General features: G+C 36.9%; 1 protein-coding gene across 10 annotated transcripts in view; it reads left to right on the forward strand.

The window, feature by feature from the left end:
* LOC110837546 (limbic system-associated membrane protein) overlaps positions 1 to 19,689 on the forward strand; it is a 421,660-nt gene that overhangs the window by 392,991 nt on the left and 8,980 nt on the right. For all 10 annotated transcript variants that reach the window (XM_022079800.2, XM_087343651.1, XM_022079782.2 and 7 more), the window contains 2 exons: positions 2,867 to 3,003; positions 15,810 to 15,969. In XM_022079800.2, the coding sequence (XP_021935492.2) occupies positions 2,867 to 3,003; positions 15,810 to 15,919 (247 nt within the window). In that variant the 3' untranslated portion in view covers positions 15,920 to 15,969. The remainder of the gene's footprint in view (positions 1 to 2,866; positions 3,004 to 15,809; positions 15,970 to 19,689) is intronic.

A 19,689-nucleotide genomic window follows, 5' to 3' on the forward strand; every position in this document is an offset into this window, starting at 1 on the left:
ATGGACAAGCCTGTACGAGTCGTGCAAGAAGCCACTTGGTTCTGTCCCTGGACCCAGGTCAGATGTTCCCTTTAATTTTCCGGTAGCCTTCGGTACTGTCAGCTGTCAAATGCTAATTACAAGGGATAAGAAGAGCTATCCTACAGGCCTCCACATGAGAGCTGGAAGCATTTTGTCTGCCTGACTAGCACATTTCTAAATTGTCATACGTTGCGGTAATACCTCATAGGCGAAGAAGTAATTAACTCGCCGGCATTAGAACTGGAAGTTTCATTACTTTAATCGGACAAAATGTCCCCAAAAACCATTTTAATATTTTAGGCCTACATCAACAATTTTATCACATTACTTTTTCATATTGTTTTACCTTATTCTTAGATATTATATGTACATTTATATAAATGTTCCCTTCAGTATCATAAATTGTTTACCCGTCTCTCGTCGGCTAATTCTCAGATAGTGTGAAGGGTCGTATAAAGAATTGCGAGGACCGCAGGTTGCCAGTTGACCTTGCAATAGTTTAGGAGCTTTCGGTTGGTTTATATAATGTATTATCAAGTAAATGGCTTCGTATTGATTGGAGGATGAAAGAAAGAAACAAAAAATGCAAGAGAGAACAGAAGAAAGGAAGAAAAACAAGGGATCAGAGAAAAAGATGAAGAAGCTAGTTTTCGAAGTCTAGATTTGTCAAGAAAGGACAATATAAAGTGTAGTCGAAATAATCCCAGCTGTAACTACGACTTGAGTGCAGTGCACTCTGTGCAGTAAATGCATTCTGTACATCGCACGGAAGCTTAAATTGTGTAGGCCTACTGTTTTCATCTGTTTGGGGAGAATTCTTTCAATCGAGTGTAGGCCAGCCATTAATAAATCCTACCTCCAGAGGAATATAAACTTTTCTATGTTTGTTTGTATTTCATTTCTTCAACACTTTCCGCTTGAAAAATTTCCTTTGTAGTGTGTACAGACCCATATCTGTTATCAGATATTTTTTAATGAATTCATCCGAACAGTCTTAAAACCTTTCAAACCGCGTAGTGTATTGAAATATAAGGTATGTATACAAACAAAACTGTTTACACTTTGAAGGACGCTAATGCCAAACGCGTTTAGACCTCAAGAGGTCATCGTCAGTGGCAAAAGAACAAGTTAAATCATATAAAACAAATCAAAAAGATTATGGAATTTAACAGGGCATAAAAGATATGTATTTTACGAAAACATATTTATGTAATACCTCACTGGACGTTGATTGCACAGGATTTGGTGTATTATATTGGGTACTTACTTAAATTTTACCCAAACATAATCAAACAACGACATATAAATTATATCGCTTGAATACGTAGAAACACATCCTGGATGACTATAATAACATGCACAAAAAGTTAAAATACAACCTGGAAATATAAAAATAAAATTAACTTTTTAAACCTCACCATCCATAGACACAAAAGAATTCCAATTGGGCATCTACAGGAATCCCACATTCTCAGACATACTGCATTCAATTTCCTTGTAAACAAAATATCAATTTCCAAAGAAATGTTTGATAAAGAAACAAAGCTTATCCAAGAAATAGGATACAATAACGGTTACAACTCCAGAGATATAAGATCCTATAGTCTAAACCTCCTATCACTGTACCCTAACCCACCACAAATAGTAAAATATGGTCCAGTTTCACATTCTTTTACAGTAGTTTTAGAACACTCACCAAAATATTCAAAAACACGAATTTCAAAGTAGCCTACAAAGTCAATAACGCCATAAAATTCAGATGCAATTCAAAGAAACAAGATAATAAATACAATAAAAGTGGTGTACATCAGTTAAAATGGGGAAGCTGCGAGCAGGTCTATATTGGCCAAACCGGTAGGGAATTTAAAACCAGATTTAAAGAACATGTCCACGACATTAGATTCGACTTAACAAAATCGAAATACGCCCAACACATCCTCGACCACGGACGTGAATAAGGCCCCATGGAAGATATAATGAACGTGTTAAGAATAGCCTCGAAAAGTAAAATTCTTGACATTTTAGAAAAATTCCATATATATATATATATATATATATATATATATATATATATAAAACTAGCAAACACCAAAACATCATAAACGAACAGAACGCTCATGACTCCAATGTGTTATTTAACCAAAAATAAACAAAAATAAATAAATTTCATATGCAATAGTTGGTCACCCTGATTTCAGAGTTTTTTATATATACCCTACACATTTTAAAAACTGACAGTAACGCCCACGCATAGTTGACGTTCACAGGCACAGACGATGCAACCACGGCTCACCGTAGACCAACAACGGCAATCAAACCAGTGGAAATATAAGCTAATTACTCAATTTAGATAATACACCAACTCCTGTGCAATCAACGTCCAGTGAGGTGTCACACAAATATAGTTTTGTAAAATACATTCTTTTATGCCTTGCCATTGCAATTAAGATAACGATAATGCGTTCCTCCTAAACGTCGTCATCTACGGACCACTATATAAGGCGCCAAAATCCAGAATATAATCATTTAGGGTATCTAGTATTTCACGACGGCGATTATAGGAAACCTCAAAATATTAAACGTAACTACGATACCGCAAGGCAGGACTAAAAAACAACTTTTTAAAAATATATTTCGAAAAACTAATCTCAGTTCTCGGGCCATGTCATGGGACTATCGAAAGTGACTGTGATCCCGGCATTATTTTAACATTTTAAAAAAGATAAAACTTTATTAATTCCGTGGTTCATTCCTTAAGAGCCAGTCGTCACTTAGCTGGATCTGTGTTCACAGAAGCCGTCACTGGAGTCTAGCCTAACATTCATCTTTTTCCTTTACTTTTCAGTATAAACGCGAGTCTGGGGACTGGCGTTGTGGTCACCACCCTGACAGTAGACCATGCCCTGAAGCAGCACTCCGGAAACTACACGTGTGCTGTAGGAAGTCTCACCTCGGCTACTGTGTCTGTGCACATACTTAATGGTAAGACAGGTTATATAGTTTGATTACCACTAAACTGCATGGCAATTACTGTGACGTACATATCACGTTATCTTGCTTCTTGTATGATTTATCTTAGAAAATAATAATCTGATACTTCATTAAATTTGTCAGCATGTCTGTTAAGAAGTCTTAATTTGGTTTACTTCTGCTCAATACAACTCCCAATTTACATGTAGATAAAATTTAATGTTCTCTAAAAGAAAGACTCGGTACATAGCAAGTGTGTTGAATAAATGCGGTGGAATATCGACCGAATTTGTTACGATCTGCAGATTTATTGGAAAATACGGATTGATTTGTAAAATGTTCCCCTACAATGTTGTATATTTGAGCTACTGTTCTCTGTTCAAGAGCTCCACTTTGTGGAATTAGTTAAGTAGATTACTTCATGAAATGATTTATTACATTTATTACAGTAACCCATAAATGTTCTCACGTAGAAAAGCGTTGATTATTAATTTTGTAGCCCCCCTATAAAATAATCCCAGTTTCCTATTGCTGCATGTTTTTCGAAGTCATGTAAAATAAACCTGTCTTTGTCTTAAATTTTACCTCTCTCCACTTAGACCGAAGATATTAATTAATAAAGAGCTGGATTTATTGTGGCTTCATTTATAACATTTCAAGACAGAATTCACAGTATACTAGTTGTAATGAGATATCAACTTACGTGTTACTTTAGATTCTTACAGATCTCCGTATTCAGTGTAGAGTTTCGAAGAACCTTGTTTAGTATTTCTCCAGGTTTTTCGATATTACCTTTCCCTCAGCCGCGAAGAGTAAGGCAGAACGTTCCAACAGATTGTCGGTAATTTTTATCACGTCAATACGATAGGATACAGTGATTCAGTAGATAGTTTGTAAAAGTACCCCTTTTATAAATATATTCATTAGTGTAGACAACAATATTTTGAATGGAATATGCAGTGGAATATGAATAGCTCAGTTTCGAGAACATAAAAATTCTAAATTGGGAAATGTAAACTTAATATAGCTGTTTGTCCAGTACATATTCAAACTGTGGTGTAATTTATGTCATATGACTTTTGCCTCCGCGACAACAGAATGGTCAGCATCATGTTCCTTCCGCTCTACCCTCACAGAAAAGACCCATTGACATTGTCAGCGTCATTTATCTCGACGATTAGTAAAACACGCTCTGCGCATGCTCTGCACAGAACTGTCATATAACATAAAAGTTCCTTGTTGTTCTACGGCGTGAACAATGTATGTGTGTGAAAATGGAGTGAACAATGGCGAGCAGAATGCTTTTGAGCAGTAAATACCTGCTTTGACGTCTCGTTTCATGAAAAATGGCGTAACGAGCTTGGTCAAAATTATTACTATGATGTGCAGGCATCAAATAAACCGATGTTCACAAAACTAATTAATAGGATGCTAGGCCCTAGACGATAAATTCTGTACGTGCTAAAATACTGCTTTTGTCGGGAACAAAAACTTGTTGGTTAGACTATTCCCTTATCAGGAACTAAGATCTTCGAGCTCATTTGTATTAGATAGAACTGTTGTATGTGGACAAAGTGTATGATTAAAAGTCGAATCACTACATACGAGGTGCGAACGGAAAGTTTCAAGACTGTGTCAATAGAGGGCGAACCGGATGTAGTACGAGCTTCTGCCGCTAGGGGGTGCAGCCTACATTCATAGTAAATCAGTGTGCCAGCTGGCATCATCGAATTAGCATTTGTTTCTCAGTTACGGGCGTTTTGGTAGTGCATTACACCGACCCTCCTGCGATTTCGGAATGGCGTGTGCATCAAATTTTGCCAAAGACTCGCCAAAACGGCTACGGAAACCTATGAAATGCTAAAGCAAGCATTTGGGGAGTCCGCAATGGGTCGTGCACAAACTTTTGTGTGCCATTCACGTTTTAAAAATGGCCGAACCTCTGTCGATGATGACGAGCGTTCTGGACGACCATCTTCGAGCACAACGCCCGAAAATGTTACGAAGATTCGGCAGGCCATTCACGAAGATCGACGTCGTACCATCAACGACTTGTGCCACATTGTTGGGATAGGCTATGGGACCTGTCAACTGATTCTAAAGGAAGAACTCCACATGCGACGCATCCTGTCTGAGGACCAGAAGCAGAATCGACTTCTCGTTTGTCAGGAGCTCAAAGATCTTGCAAGAACCGACCCCAACTTCCTTTCTAAGCTCCGTGTGACTTCTTCCTCTTCCCAAAGATGAAAATTCAGCTAAAGGGAAGGAGATTTGAGACGATAGAAGAGATTCAGGCAGAATCGCAGATGGTGCTTGACAGGCTGACAAAGAAAGATTTCCAGGGATGCTTCCAGGCTTGGCAGCGGCGCTGGGATCGTTGTGTTCACTCCCAGGGGAACTACTTCGAGGGTGATGGATGAGATAAGTGTACAGGTTTTTATACGCGCAGTCTAGAAACTTTCCGATCGCACCTCGTACGTAGGGGAAGTCGCAAAACTGCCTTCTATGAGAAAGGCTCTTTGTCATTGTTTTAATTCACTGCAGGTCCATCTGGCCTTCTAACTCTTCTTACTATGGAAATAGAATTGAGATTCCCCACACCAAATAGACATTGATTTATGGCTGAACTACATCTGTTTTATTTAACCTGAAGTCCAGAACATGACCTCCGGGTGCCGTATAAACTCTCATGTATTTATATTAGCAATACCGACCAGTGGTGGGTTCTTGTTAACACGGCAATGAAGCTGCGATTTCCATACGCGGCGAAGAAATTTTTTGACTAGCTGAGTCCTGTCGGCCACTCCGGAAGTATTGTACTTCATTTGTATTTATTCATATTAACAGTCTAAAACATAATACGTAAAGAAATAGCTATAATTTAATAAGTTATTGTTTTGTTAGTCACTCAAAGTTCAAATATTTGGGAACAAAAATAAAATAAAAAATTATATTCATGAGGAAGTTAGGAGGAGACTACATTCTGGAAACGCACGAAAGAGTGTAGAAAGAGGTAACAAGTCCAAAATATTAAAATATAAAAACGGCACTTAGATTGAAGAGCGCATTATAGTCTGCAGATGTGGAATCTGAATGCGATGCTTTAGATAAGCTTGAATATGTAATCCTGGGGTCTCGGGTTCGATTCCCGGCGGTGCCCGAATTTATAACTTGTGTTGGGCAAGGCCGTGGTCTACGCAACACGGAGTTTTCCTCCGGGGGCTTCCCCGGTTTCTCCGTGGCATCCCAACAATTACTCCATTCACACACAGAAGAAGGCAATGGCAAACCACTTCTGGATCATCTGCCAAGAACGTATACGAACAGGTCCCAGTCCGAGAATAGGATGGAAGGATCCTATTCATATGGACCTGTCGTCGGACAGAACACTAAATAAATAAATAATAAATGAACGAAGTATGTAAAGTCGATGTTAAAAGTATTACAGTGTAAAACTGTTGGCATGCTGTGTAAATGTAGACAGAATGTACAGAAGAGAGATGGCCAAAATGAATTTTACATAGTTTGACGTCAGAATGTGCAGGGAACGCAAAAATTATTCACTTATTTGAGTCACATTCACTCCAGTTTAATAAAATAAGCAAAATGTACTTACTGTTGCACGCCGGTATTGGATTTTGTGAGTTTTGAAGTATCGAATCCGTTAAGATTTGACTTTGTCGTACATTTCCAAATTGTCTGATTGCTTGTGTACAAATACATTATCGGACTTGACAGAATTTTAATTTTAAGATTATCAATTCAGGCTGCATGTCCCTGTCGTGTACGTCCAGTAATTTTACATAAATGTAATTTGTACATAATCGTATCGAATTCGGTAAAGTTTTTTATTCCCCGTGAAAAAACCGATGTAATTATCGCGTTTCAGTATTGTATTGTATAATATTGACGAAAACGTTTTATAAATGAAGATGGAATATTTTATTTAAAATTAAGGGATTGTGGGAGCAGACATTTTAGCACACAATAAGAAGAAGCTAGTAAAGTGGTTTGGTGGTGTTGAAAGAAAAGAAGAAGTTGTAATTTTGGTTAGTACTAAAAACTAAATTACGTTTGTAGCTGTGAAAATAAATAAGCCAAATGGTTTGTTCGCGACTTGACTAGATAACCAGGAAATACGATTTTGTCAGTAGATTATTTTCAGTTATTCTAAAATACAGAACTTCAACTGAATGAGAGAAGATTATATATGATCATCCAAATTTATCGAAATATCGGGAATTCACTGAGATATACGAAAACGGATTCGTAGTGACGACAAAAAGCGATTGGTCACGGCTATTACATTAATACCGTCTGAGTACTGGCCTATTCAAACTCTCCACTGCGTGAAATAGTACCCCAGGGTTGCGTGCACCGACAATCAAAAGCAGCGCTGCTGTCAATTCAACTTTCAGAACTATTTTCGTCTTTCCCTGTTGTTTGCATATCCACGGACTTCGCTGCGTACGGTCCAGCAAGTGGGGGGGGGGGGGAGCTGCTTGTCATGTTTGTAGGCCTACGTACCAGGGGTTAATGAAGTGAGAGGAACACTATAAAACATATGTCATGCCGCTCTTCATCATTTAGCACAACTGAAGGTTGTGGTCGAGTGGTTAGTATCCTGATTCGTGATCTGTAAGTCCCGTGTTCATATCCCAACCCGTAGACGTGCCATCATAAGTTCATTTCTTGTTTCTCTCCAACTCTCTAGGCAAATTCCGGGATAGTATAGAGTGAATATAAATTATCTTTACAAATTTTCTGGTAAATATAATTATGAAAAGACATAGACACACAGTTTGAGCGTCATCTGCGAGAAAATCTCAAAGTTTTGTTCTGAACATTGTACGCATTTAACATGGGCACTATTTGTAACAAGTACAATGTCCAAATGACATTCAAGTTCCGTCCATGCACGCTACAACATTTCAACGTCAACTGTTGTAATAGCAGCTGCAAATCTGTCCTTCAAACCCTTCGCGTCGGCCACTGGAGTTTGCTATACACAGTCTTTTACGTATCCCCATAAAGAATTCACACGGTATGATATCCGGAGATCTGGCCGGCCAGTCCATCGGTATGGGAAATGTTGATGAAGAGATACACGCTAAATCAACCTCCTACGTGGTGGTGCTCAGGCTTGCTAGAAGAAAAGGACACGGTAGGCTGCAGAGGTAATTTCATAAACTGGCGTAATTTTCTGTAGCACTTGCAAGCATACAGACACAAACGTTTTCTTAACACCTGATGAACTGTCGAATGCTCCATTTGCAACTCACGTGTTGCAGCTCATGTCGACTTACGTGTCCTGCGGACAATGATCCTACGCATCCTTTCGACATTTTTATCAGACACACGTGGAAGCCCTGTACCCTTCTTGCCCAAAATACTTCTTTCTATTTCAACTGTTTGTACCAGGTCTTGAAGGTGGCGTCTTGTGAAACGTTCCTCTGAAACGTCTTTGTTCCCGTGTGTTTGATTTCGTTTAGATAAATCAACCAAAGCACTGTGCATTCTTCTGGTGTTTCATGGCGACTGGCGAGATTCACAAAGATGGATGCAGTGGAAAATAACGGGTGCTACCACCTACCAGGAACTCGGTGAAACTTCGGGAGATTCTCTCGCATATGACGCTCGAACAGTATGACTATGTTTTTTTTCGTAAAGTTTTTATCCACTTTTACATCTTCCCCTGTTCTGTAAGCCGCGTTCAAACAAAGGTTTTAATACACTTCTTTGTGATTGACTCTAAGCAAAATTTACTTTTAAAATTACTTCTTCGTGTTAAGCAGAAGTATTTCCAATGCCTTTCTACCTCTTCTTTGGTTTGTATAGGTTGATTTAACAGTGCCTTATTGACTACCAAGGTCTGCGTCGAATGGTTATGACGATGATTTGGAAATGGTGTGCAAGGAAGCAAATGTACGTTTTTATATAAGATTGTACCAGAATTTACTTTCAGGCAGTGATGAAAACTGAGGAAAAACTTTAGTCGGACGATCTTAAGGGTCAGAGCTTGAAACTTGTACCTCTGGAATTTTAAACAGGAGTACTAACCTCTGTACCATCCTATTACAATTTTTAATCCATAAATTCTCCACATTTCGGAGACAGACTATTTGACTACGCGTCCGTGAACTTACGCATGGCATGATGCACATAAAGATAAGTTAATGCCATAAAATCCTCTCCTCTTTGTACTGTTAAATGTACACCGAGTAGACATGATAAGTCCCACAGAACACAGTCTAATCAAGATCGTCTTTTAAATTCATATATCAAAACCATACACGTGTCTTATTTTACATTTTCTACATTTTGATAAACTTGCTGATATCCAACAAACTACATAAATAAGACATTTCGCAGTTTTTTCTCAGACTCTTCTAACATATACCATGGTGGTTTATTTTCATTCTTATTCTTAACGAACACTAAATTTTATATTAATAAAACTTGTTTCCTTCCTGTAAGATTTATCAGATTCACTAACAGACAGATATCTGGATTGCTTCACACAGACAACGTATTCCTGTTAGTTACAAAATGTGGGGAACATTTTAATCAGGTGGGCAGTTTACCTAATGTAATTATTATTGATATCACTAAGTGACTAGCTTCATGAAGCACATATCTCCTTGACGAGCTAACGACGTCTCAGCTGCTTGTACATAGATTTCCTCTGACACGTTGGTAACCATCTAAGTTGGTCGTGGCTCTAGTATTCGCTGACGTATAGGAGGAAAAGAGCTAGTAAGGTGAGTGACGGTAGGTTTGTAATTTGAGCAGAGCGGAATTAATAAAGATCGTTCACTGTTATCATTAATGAAAAATTGTAAGTACTATTTGGATTGTCTCTAATACAATATAAAAAAGATTCTAGTTTCTCGATATTGTACCACTGTTTCTTCAGGATGTTCAATACTACACTGAATTACAACACAGAATGGGATAACCCACATTCTAACTGCCCTTGAAACCTCAGACATCTAAGCTAAGGTACCTAACGTAAAATACGAATTAAGTAATATAGACTGAATCGATTTAAACCAATCCTATTCTTATCCGACAACTTTCCCATTTGGCCCACAACACTAAATTTAATCGGAATCCTTCGATTAGTTTTAGGCTCAAAACACGAGAATTTAGAAACAGACACGATTTTAAAAGTACGAGTTCAGTTTTTTACAGTTTATAAAAAGAAGGCACTGATACGTATAACGTAAATTTTTACCAGCCACTCTCTGAGAATCTTGCTAAAATTGTACATATACATTATGATATATGTCTGAATTCCTTCTGTTTACTTTATATTTATATTCATTTTAGAATCCAGAAACGTTTGATGGACGCTGTTAAAAGCTGCTGTGAACTATACGCAGTCGTAAGAGAATCCGCTTCAAAGCCAGAGACACAACAATTTTTTCATGCATGAATTTCAGACGCGATTTGAAAAGCGAAACGAATTCGGAACATTAAACTGAGTTTTTGAAGCGGAATTATGAGTAACCACCACACAAGGGACCTGAATTTGTCATAGAAGCTCTCGATATTTTAATGGTTACGTGTTGCATAGTTTTATCTGTGCCTTGGACACTTGTGGTTCAAGCGGCTTAGAAACACTCCCTTCAAAACTACAAAGGGATTTTCCGATTACTTCTTTGGCTATTTAACTATGCTGTACGATATTAAATGAGCTATGAAGATAAATATTTATGGTGATAATGAATAATACGGTCGTGATGTGTTATAAGGAATTCGCCATGCGATTAATGACTGTAAGGAAAGAATTTTAGGATACTCGAAAGCCCGGCCGATTCTAGAAATATGTACCTCCCTAATACAGATCTACAGATTTACTGCTCGGCTGAGTTATCGAGAAAAAATTAATGTTGTCCTAGTTTATTTTCAATTTTGTTCTTTGATAGTATTATACGAAAGTTCAACACAACCAAAAAAAAGTGTTAACATTGGGCCTGACCATAAGACCAGCAGAATCCATATGACATTCTCTCTGCAGCGTTGACGTCACTTGTTGCCCTGTACGTCAGCTTCGTGTTCCTGAAGACTACAGCAGCCATTTTTTAATGGCTTTTATTAGAGACTTGTCGTTCGTCAGTGAGTTTCCTACTCAAACAGTTTACATGTTACTCGTTATACGTTTTCTTAAGTAGATCTGTGTGATATAAAACGCCTAGTAATTCTAAATCATATAATTTATTATAATCAAGGAAGTTCAGAACTCATAAGAAAATGCAATTGGTGTGTAAACTCTATGACAGGATATGCAGTAATAACATTCGAATGGAAATTAATAACGAATAGTCAATCTGCTAACGGAATAATTAATCCTTTTTGCTTATTCAACAAGAATCACTACAATGTTACAGTTTAAATTTCTGTTGTGTGCATGCTTATATATTTTACACAATTTTGTTTTCTATTTCATTAAATTGTAGGGCACTTGTGGCTAATATACAGACAGATTAACCTAGTTCTTTACATTTCAGAATATCTAAATGTGTTGATTTACTGAATCGGGAAGTATATTTCGCTCTTTGTTAAGTCCTGATCATGCCACTCAATAAATATATATCTACTCTCCCCCTCCCCAAATTAGGTAATATAATTATGGTTGGGTATGACATGTAGCATGCATGTTTGAAATAAAACTGAATACAAAATTAGTCAGAAAATCTGACGAGGCGAACATCTGGAGAGAGTTGAAAGCAGAACAATTAAAGAAATTTTTGAATAAATACAACGTGCGGATGTTGCCCGACACAACTGGCTCAGGAAAGGGTTCGTTGACTAGCTCTTGTGAACACGGTAATGAAAACTTCTGTTACGTAAAATGACGAAAAAGTCTTTACCAACTAAATGAAAATAATTGTCTCAAATACTCTACTCCATAAACATACGTATATATATTCCATTATATTGAGGCGGATGATTTCCATACATACTCTTTTCTTGAATCATAAATTCATGTCATTCATAAATGTCAGAAAATCAATTGGTCACCCTGTTCTAATTTGGGATGCACGCTGAATGCGGTGCGCTGTCACATTCTTATTTCATGCATCTCGGGCGTTAATCAGGAATACGTCACTGCATTCAACTTGGCAAATTACGTCGCTCATTAGGGGTTTAATACATAATACCCCTCACTCAGGCCACCGCATAACATGCATAATGCTAGGCCCTGCATCCAAACGGCACAATAGCTCCGTGCTTAAATTGATAACAACAAAAATGAGAATATGATTCATGCTCATTTAAACTAGTTTAATCAATCTGTCGGCAGAGCTCATCTGTGTCAGAGCAGAAAAGCATTTTCATACCTCTTAGTTCATTTAACTACGCTTGTTATACAGAATGTTTGTTATACAGGTTGATCAAAAAGTCAGGCAAACTGCTTTAAAGTATGGTTGTAACTGAATACAATTCGACTGGGTTAAAAAAACATGCATTATACCTGTGACTGTAGAAGAGCCCGCGAGGGTCACATCACTTAACCTCCTCGAGCCAGTCCGATATATGTTTTCAGTAGAAGTAAAAAAAATATATTTTCACAAGTGTAACGTGTGTTAATTGTCGAACACTACCTGTCATCTTGTATTTACTTAACTTGCCAGAATGTGTTTGGGCATACATTTCCCTTTACTTCTGTGCCAAATAAAATGACAGTAATTCATCTCGTTTCACATGGCACCTTCCGTATTAAGTTACGATATTTTGGATACAGTGGACATTTCCAACACTTACATTGTTTTCTGATTTCAATGTGATTTATATTTTGACAAATGTGTCAGGAATTAGTTTCGTGACTTTTCGATCACTCTGTATAATGCCAGATTATAATTTTAATTGTGATTAGACAATGATGAAATACGGCGTTCGCTGTTCTGCTGTTTCAACATTCGCCTTGAGGGGCTGAAAGAACTCTGGATGGCCCAGATTTGAGCAGGGTATTCCCGGAATCTTGCCGCTGTGCTAAGCATCATGGCGCATGTTTACCCTCATCAAAGTAGACTGAACTGAAAGGAAATAAGACGGCCTGCTATGGAAAATGGTGTAACATTTGGGACTGAATTAACATTTACATAGTGAAATTTATACTGATCGCTTAATTCATTTTACTCTCTATCGATTTATCGATTGATTCTTAAGTTCTGCTTTTCTTTGTTTTTTAGTGGTAGTGGCAGTGGGCTACAGTCTTAGTTTTACGAGACATTCATTAGTCTCTTCACTGGGATAGTTACATCAAATGCGCTAGAGGTTCCTTCCTAATCTTTATCTGCTTATAATTCAATCTCAACTACATATATAACTACACGCTGTGTCGTTCTGTAGTTGAACCTGTATTGTTACCTAAGACTCGGCATGTCGAAACACTGTCACCGAAAACATTTTTAAAAGTTGCTTTGATTGCAGATGCGCAGTGAAGCTCCATAAACCAACAGAATGTATATTAGACGTTTTCTGCATATGGTTTTAGACGTTCAATCCCGCGTTTCGTAATATTTTATCAGTATATCCATCCTTCTATGAGTCAGCCAAAATGTAGGCCTACATCAGCCTCATATCATAATTTACACAGCTCAAATATGTATTTATTTAGACTGAAGTACACAAATTATTCAGTGTAAACCATTATTTATTTTGGTCGATAACTATGATCCGCAACATTGTAATCGCATAGGTTATAACATCACGCCGAAATGATAAAATAATGACATCTTGAAGGAACCTGCTGTGTCCTCCTCCTTGGGCGAAAGAATTCTTGGTAAGTGCTTCTCATTTATAAGTACTTCTTACAATTTCGACAGAGAGAGTATTGGTCGCTGTACAACATGAAAATTCTTCATCATCTATTCAGCCAGTGGGTTTTTGTTACATATATACTGACGAGCGGGTGGACAGATAGGTAGACATAGCAAAACTAATATCCAATACAGCATTTATGTGAAACGCTCTTATGTACGATGTTTTATTTTGTCTCTACATTTATGATCCTCTTGGGCTGTTCTGGAGGCATATTCTGAAACAAATTTAAAAAACATTGAGCATAAAGCGTAATTCTTTCGGTTCCATTTTGAACCGGAAAGAGGCTATATGCTTATATATATGAACTTTACAAATCGCACATAAACAATAATGAAATTGCCACCCGAAGAACTGAAACTTCATATAGTATCAAAATGAACCTTTGTATTTTGTGTTGAAAACCCCCTTTTTAACATGTTATTTCCTAATTGTGATACTATTATTATACGCGTTCAGTACCTCACGTATACAAATTTAATTGACATAATGAACATAGCTGATATTTCGAATTATATTAGAATGTTGTTCTCTACTTGGCTCCTTACTTTCCTTTATTTGCCTTCAGGGATTCTCTTTCAGGTTCCTCCATAAACTTTCTCTTGCATTTAGTCCTGTAGGTTTATAATCCCGCGATATCATCCACATCCTGTCTTCTTCACCCATGCTATCTGCATGGTGTTTCTAGGTTTCCTTGTGTGCACTGAACTCTTGAACTTTATTAAGGACAGTAATTTTTTTGCATATTTCAGTTTATGTCCCCCAACCCACAACTCTATACAGACTATCCAACTATAGGTACATGAATATTACTGGGTGTGATGCCACTGGAAGACAAAATCATATTCTGTCACCATTTTTACTTTATTTTAATCTTAAGGATGTGTTGTTGCTTTAGTTATTATTATTGTTGTCGCCACTACAGCTGTTACAAGATAGTAGGTGTAGTACACCTAACTGTATTTTACACGTTTGTAACATTATTTGCCAGCTGACTGCATGTACGTACAATTTTAAATATCATAAAAGTGATCTACCTGTGTACACAGTAATAACTACACTTACGTCTCCAAATTCATGTTTCTAATACAGGTGGGCTACCTGTGTACACAGTAATAACTACACTTACTTCTCCAAATTCATGTTTCTAATACAGGTGGGCTACCTGTGTACACAGTAATAACTACACTTACGTCTCCAAATTCATGTTTCTAATACAGGTGGGCTACCTGTGTACACAGTAATAACTACACTTACTTCTCCAAATTCATGTTTCTAATACAGGTGGGCTACCTGTGTACACAGTAATAACTACACTTACGTCTCCAAATTCATGTTTCTATTACAGGTGAGCTACCTGTGTACATAGTAATAACTACACTTACGTCTCCAAATTCATGTTTCTAATACAGGTGGGCTACCTGTGTACACAGTAATAACTACACTTACTTCTCCAAATTCATGTTTCTAATACAGGTGGGCTACCTGTGTACACAGTAATAACTACACTTACGTCTCCAAATTCATGTTTCTATTACAGGTGAGCTACCTGTGTACATAGTAATAACTACACTTACGTCTCCAAATTCACGTTTCTAATACAGGTGAGATACCTGTGTACACAGTAATAACTACACTTACGTCTCCAAATTCACGTTTCTAATACAGGTGAGATACCTGTGTACACAGTAATAACTACACTTACGTCTCCAAATTCATGTTTCTAATACAGGTGAGCTACCTGTGTACACAGTAATAACTACACTTACGTCTCCAAATTCATGTTTCTAATACAGGTGAGCTACCTGTGTACACAGCAATAACTACACTTACGTCTCCAAATTTATGTTTCTAATACAGGTGAGCTACCTGTGTACACAGCAATAACTACACTTACGTCTCCAAATTTATGTTTCTAATACAGGTGAGCTACCTGTGTACACAGTAATAACTACACTTATGTTTCGAAACTCATTTTTCTGATGCAGGTGAGCTGCCTGCGGCGGTGCACCACGGCAATCTGGCCTGTGAGCAGCCCCGCCCAGCGTGGGGTTGGATGAGTCTGTTCCTGGCACTCCATATAGCCTTCTGCAGGTGACAATATAGCCATGTGTAACGCCCGCCGCCACTTCAGTTGCAATTGAAGCGGTGAGTACAGTTACCGCAGCGTCTTTGAGAGTACTTGTTTTGCCTGTGACACGCAATTTTGCTACTGAATTATAGGGGCACTTTATTCACGCAGCTTTTCATTTCTAAAAATCTTCCTTTCCTCTTCGTCAGAGTAGTGTGAAACTGCTTCCACTCTTTTGGTTGCACAAAATTATTTAGGTTTCAGGACTTTGGTACTACACCTTGTAGTAAATGAATGTTCTAAACAGATTTAAGTATTGTTTACTATAATTCAATCATGGTAGGCAGAAGTTCGACAAAGACATAGCACAATCCATCTCTCGTATTTGTATCACCTTTCCCATGACTTCATCTTTAACAGAAATTATAAGACGTAAACACGATATTTTAAAATTCATTTTTACATCTATCTAGAAGTATGCACGGAAAATATTAGAATTCATCGACGTTGTTTCTGCTATAATTTATTTTCTGCAATAAAGTGCATTTTCTAATCACTCACTTATTGCAATAATATTTGCGGTCTGCATTTTCCGATACTGATCGATCATCAGTTTCTTCACGTGAGTCTAAATTTGAAGTTTAATACAGATGGTCGAGATTTCTGTTTTTCCCTTATTTACCGTCAGCTTTCTAATATTTCTCTGATGTTGTTCTTCATAAATACTTGCAACATGATTAAACTGTTCCCAGAACTTTACAACGTAAACTAACAATTTATGTTTATTGTAACGTGTTTTATTTATTTCACCTTCCATAAAATATACCGAATCATTACGTAAACAGTTTCCTTTGTCAGGTTGTTGATGAAACTAAACGTATTGAAATAATGAAAAAAATATTATGTAAATGCACAACAAAACCTGACCACAAACGCACACATGCTTACACACATACACATATGCTGACACGAATTGCTAGTAATAGGACGTAAGACAAATAATAAATGAAATTGGACTATTTTAAGGGATTGTACAGCCAGATGTAACGAGTTTCAGCAAAACAGAATTTAGGCCTAATGGATGGAGAAGAAAAATTTTACGGGTCATAATACTGGAACTATTAAATTTATAGCTGAAGTTTCGAAGCGTGATTGGAAATAACCCTGGACGATGCAAAGGCAAAAGAGGCGAATTATTTCAGATTTACAATTGTTTATGAGTACGGCTTAATGACACTGCGTGTTCATATTCGAGAGGTTTTTTTGCATGTCATATGTATGTGCATAATTTTCAACCCCACATAGTTTTCCCACGAGTGTTTACTGCAAAATTATTCGAAATCCAGCCACAGACGATTCTACACAGTAATAGCCATACCGCCATATGTGGATCGTAATGTTGGACTTTATTGAAAGAACAAATGAAATTATTAGAGGCGCCAGAACTGTGTTTCCTTACAGCGTTTGCTGGATACAGAATTACGGTTCATAAATGTAATGAAAATATGAGAGATCGAGTAGGAGCAACAGTTGTCTATACTACAATAAAAGCTGTAAGAATGAATTACTAAAACATTTACAGACTAGAAAGTTTCTCGTCACGAATGACGAGAAAGTATATAAAGTAGTACTTGAGAAACTCGTTGATATTGGACAATATAACAAAGCAGCACATAAAAACTCAATAATCACTTACCTTTTCTTAATTACGAAAGCTGCTATGCTTTAAATTGTAATTATATTACTTACTTGCATAAAATTATATAATGTGATGTCATATAGTGTAGTCTGTTATATGATCTTATAACAATGTTATAATAACTTCGCTACCTTGAGTAAAATTGCATGCATATGGTAGCCAATATTAACTTTAAGGTCCAAAATCCCATACTAGAAACCTCATGTTAATAACCTCAAAGCATGGTAACGGTTAACAACAAACACATTCATGAATATTGTACTATCTGGGAAAAAATCCCTAAATATTAGAGAAAAATAGCCAACCAACATTATTATACAGATAGATAATATCCTACAATCGAATCCCGTATCGATACATATCAAAGGGTTGAAAATGCCAGGAAGAGTCGAGTCTTTGTAATCGGAACAGGACAAGAGGTTCATCAGTGATGTCGATGATGGTGATAGCCACCGCACTTGGTCATCCTAGTAACCATTGGTAGTTTGAAATGGTTAAAAGAAGTCGCTGTGACTGGATTCAACGTTTGAGCTACTTTACTCCTATACAGTACAATTTAAAGCATTCTTTCACTACTATTCGTTAAACCAATCTCACATCAACAAAACGTATTTCTTTAAAGTGCACTTTGATATAATTCTCCTGTCTATATCAAAGTCTCCCAGATGATATTACAACCAGAATCTCGTCCTTATTTCTCATGTTTCCAATGTACGCCACACGTCTCACACATATTTTTTATTTTAATCGCCTTGACAATATTACGTGAAGAGCCCAAATTATGAATATGCCCTTCATGCAATTTTCTCTACTCTTCATTACATCATCTTACTGTCACCCTCAGGACTTTGCTTTTATCCGTAATCCATCAGTACGTGTGCATTAACTTCACAAAGCAACATTCACTGGTTAAAATGATCTTCATGTAATATATCGTTTTGGGACGTTGTGGGGTAAAGAGTTGATGCATTGTTTGTAGTCAAGATTTCATAAAAGTGATATAGTAAAAACATAAAATTCATGTTTTAAAACGCTTATTAAAACATTATCTATGTTTAGATTACCTATTTCCGCTGGTAATATATTTCATATGCTTAAAATGTCATTTTACTGCGTATATAAGATATGCTGTTGGCAAGATGTCAGTATCCCTAACTCCAATTCTGTTTCAAAGCCTCATAGATAATATACTTGATAAAAACTAGATCTGCGTAGAAGAATGTATTTTCAACAGTTTGCATAAATATCAACTGTATTCTATATATTATCGTTCCTCCATAGCACTTTTTCCACGTGTATTTGCATTTATTATATATATTATATATGTACTCATGTTAAAAAACTATATAGATTATTTATCGTTCATTTAAGAATGTTGAATTAATATATCGTCATATATTTCGTAAAATAAAACGGTTTTTCTTATAGGCCTATATTACATATTTTGTGTCAGGACTGAGCAATTAGTAACGTCAATGTCTATGGACTGGACAACCTATTCTTCCGAATGGCCTCGTACCTTCAGGCTTCTTCACTAAAATTTATTAGAAATTCTTATTTCCCCTTGCGTAACACATGCGCCACCAACCACATCTTCGTTGATTTTATGGTCCACTTAATATCTTCAGAAGCGTATATATTATGGAGCTCCTCATTTTTTAATACAGGCATACCTCGTTTTATTGCGCTTCGCAGATATTGCTTTTTTTAACAAATTGAAGGTTTGTGGCAACCCTGCGTCGAGCAAGTCTATCGGCGCCATTTTTCCAACAGCATGTGCTCACTTCGTGTCTCTGTGTCACATTTTGATAATTCTCGCATTGTTTTTTAGACATAATGCTATTGCACACTTAATAGACTAAAATATATAGTATAAACATAACTTTTATATGCATTAGGAAACCAAAAAATTCGTGACTCACTTTATTGCGATGGTTTGGAATCGAACCCGCAATATCTTCGAGGCATGCCCATCTTCAATCATAGATATTCCTAATATTCACAAGATACAATTTACGATGTCATTTAAACGGTAAAATGTTAATTCCTTCGGACTGATTAACATTTTAAAACTGTAGATGCTGTGAATAATATGTAG

The sequence above is a fragment of the Zootermopsis nevadensis genome, unplaced genomic scaffold (assembly GCF_977971745.1).
Source record: "Zootermopsis nevadensis isolate Lab colony 2312 unplaced genomic scaffold, Znev_1.0 Znev_ptg000006l, whole genome shotgun sequence".
Lineage (NCBI taxonomy): Eukaryota > Metazoa > Arthropoda > Insecta > Blattodea > Termopsidae > Zootermopsis > Zootermopsis nevadensis.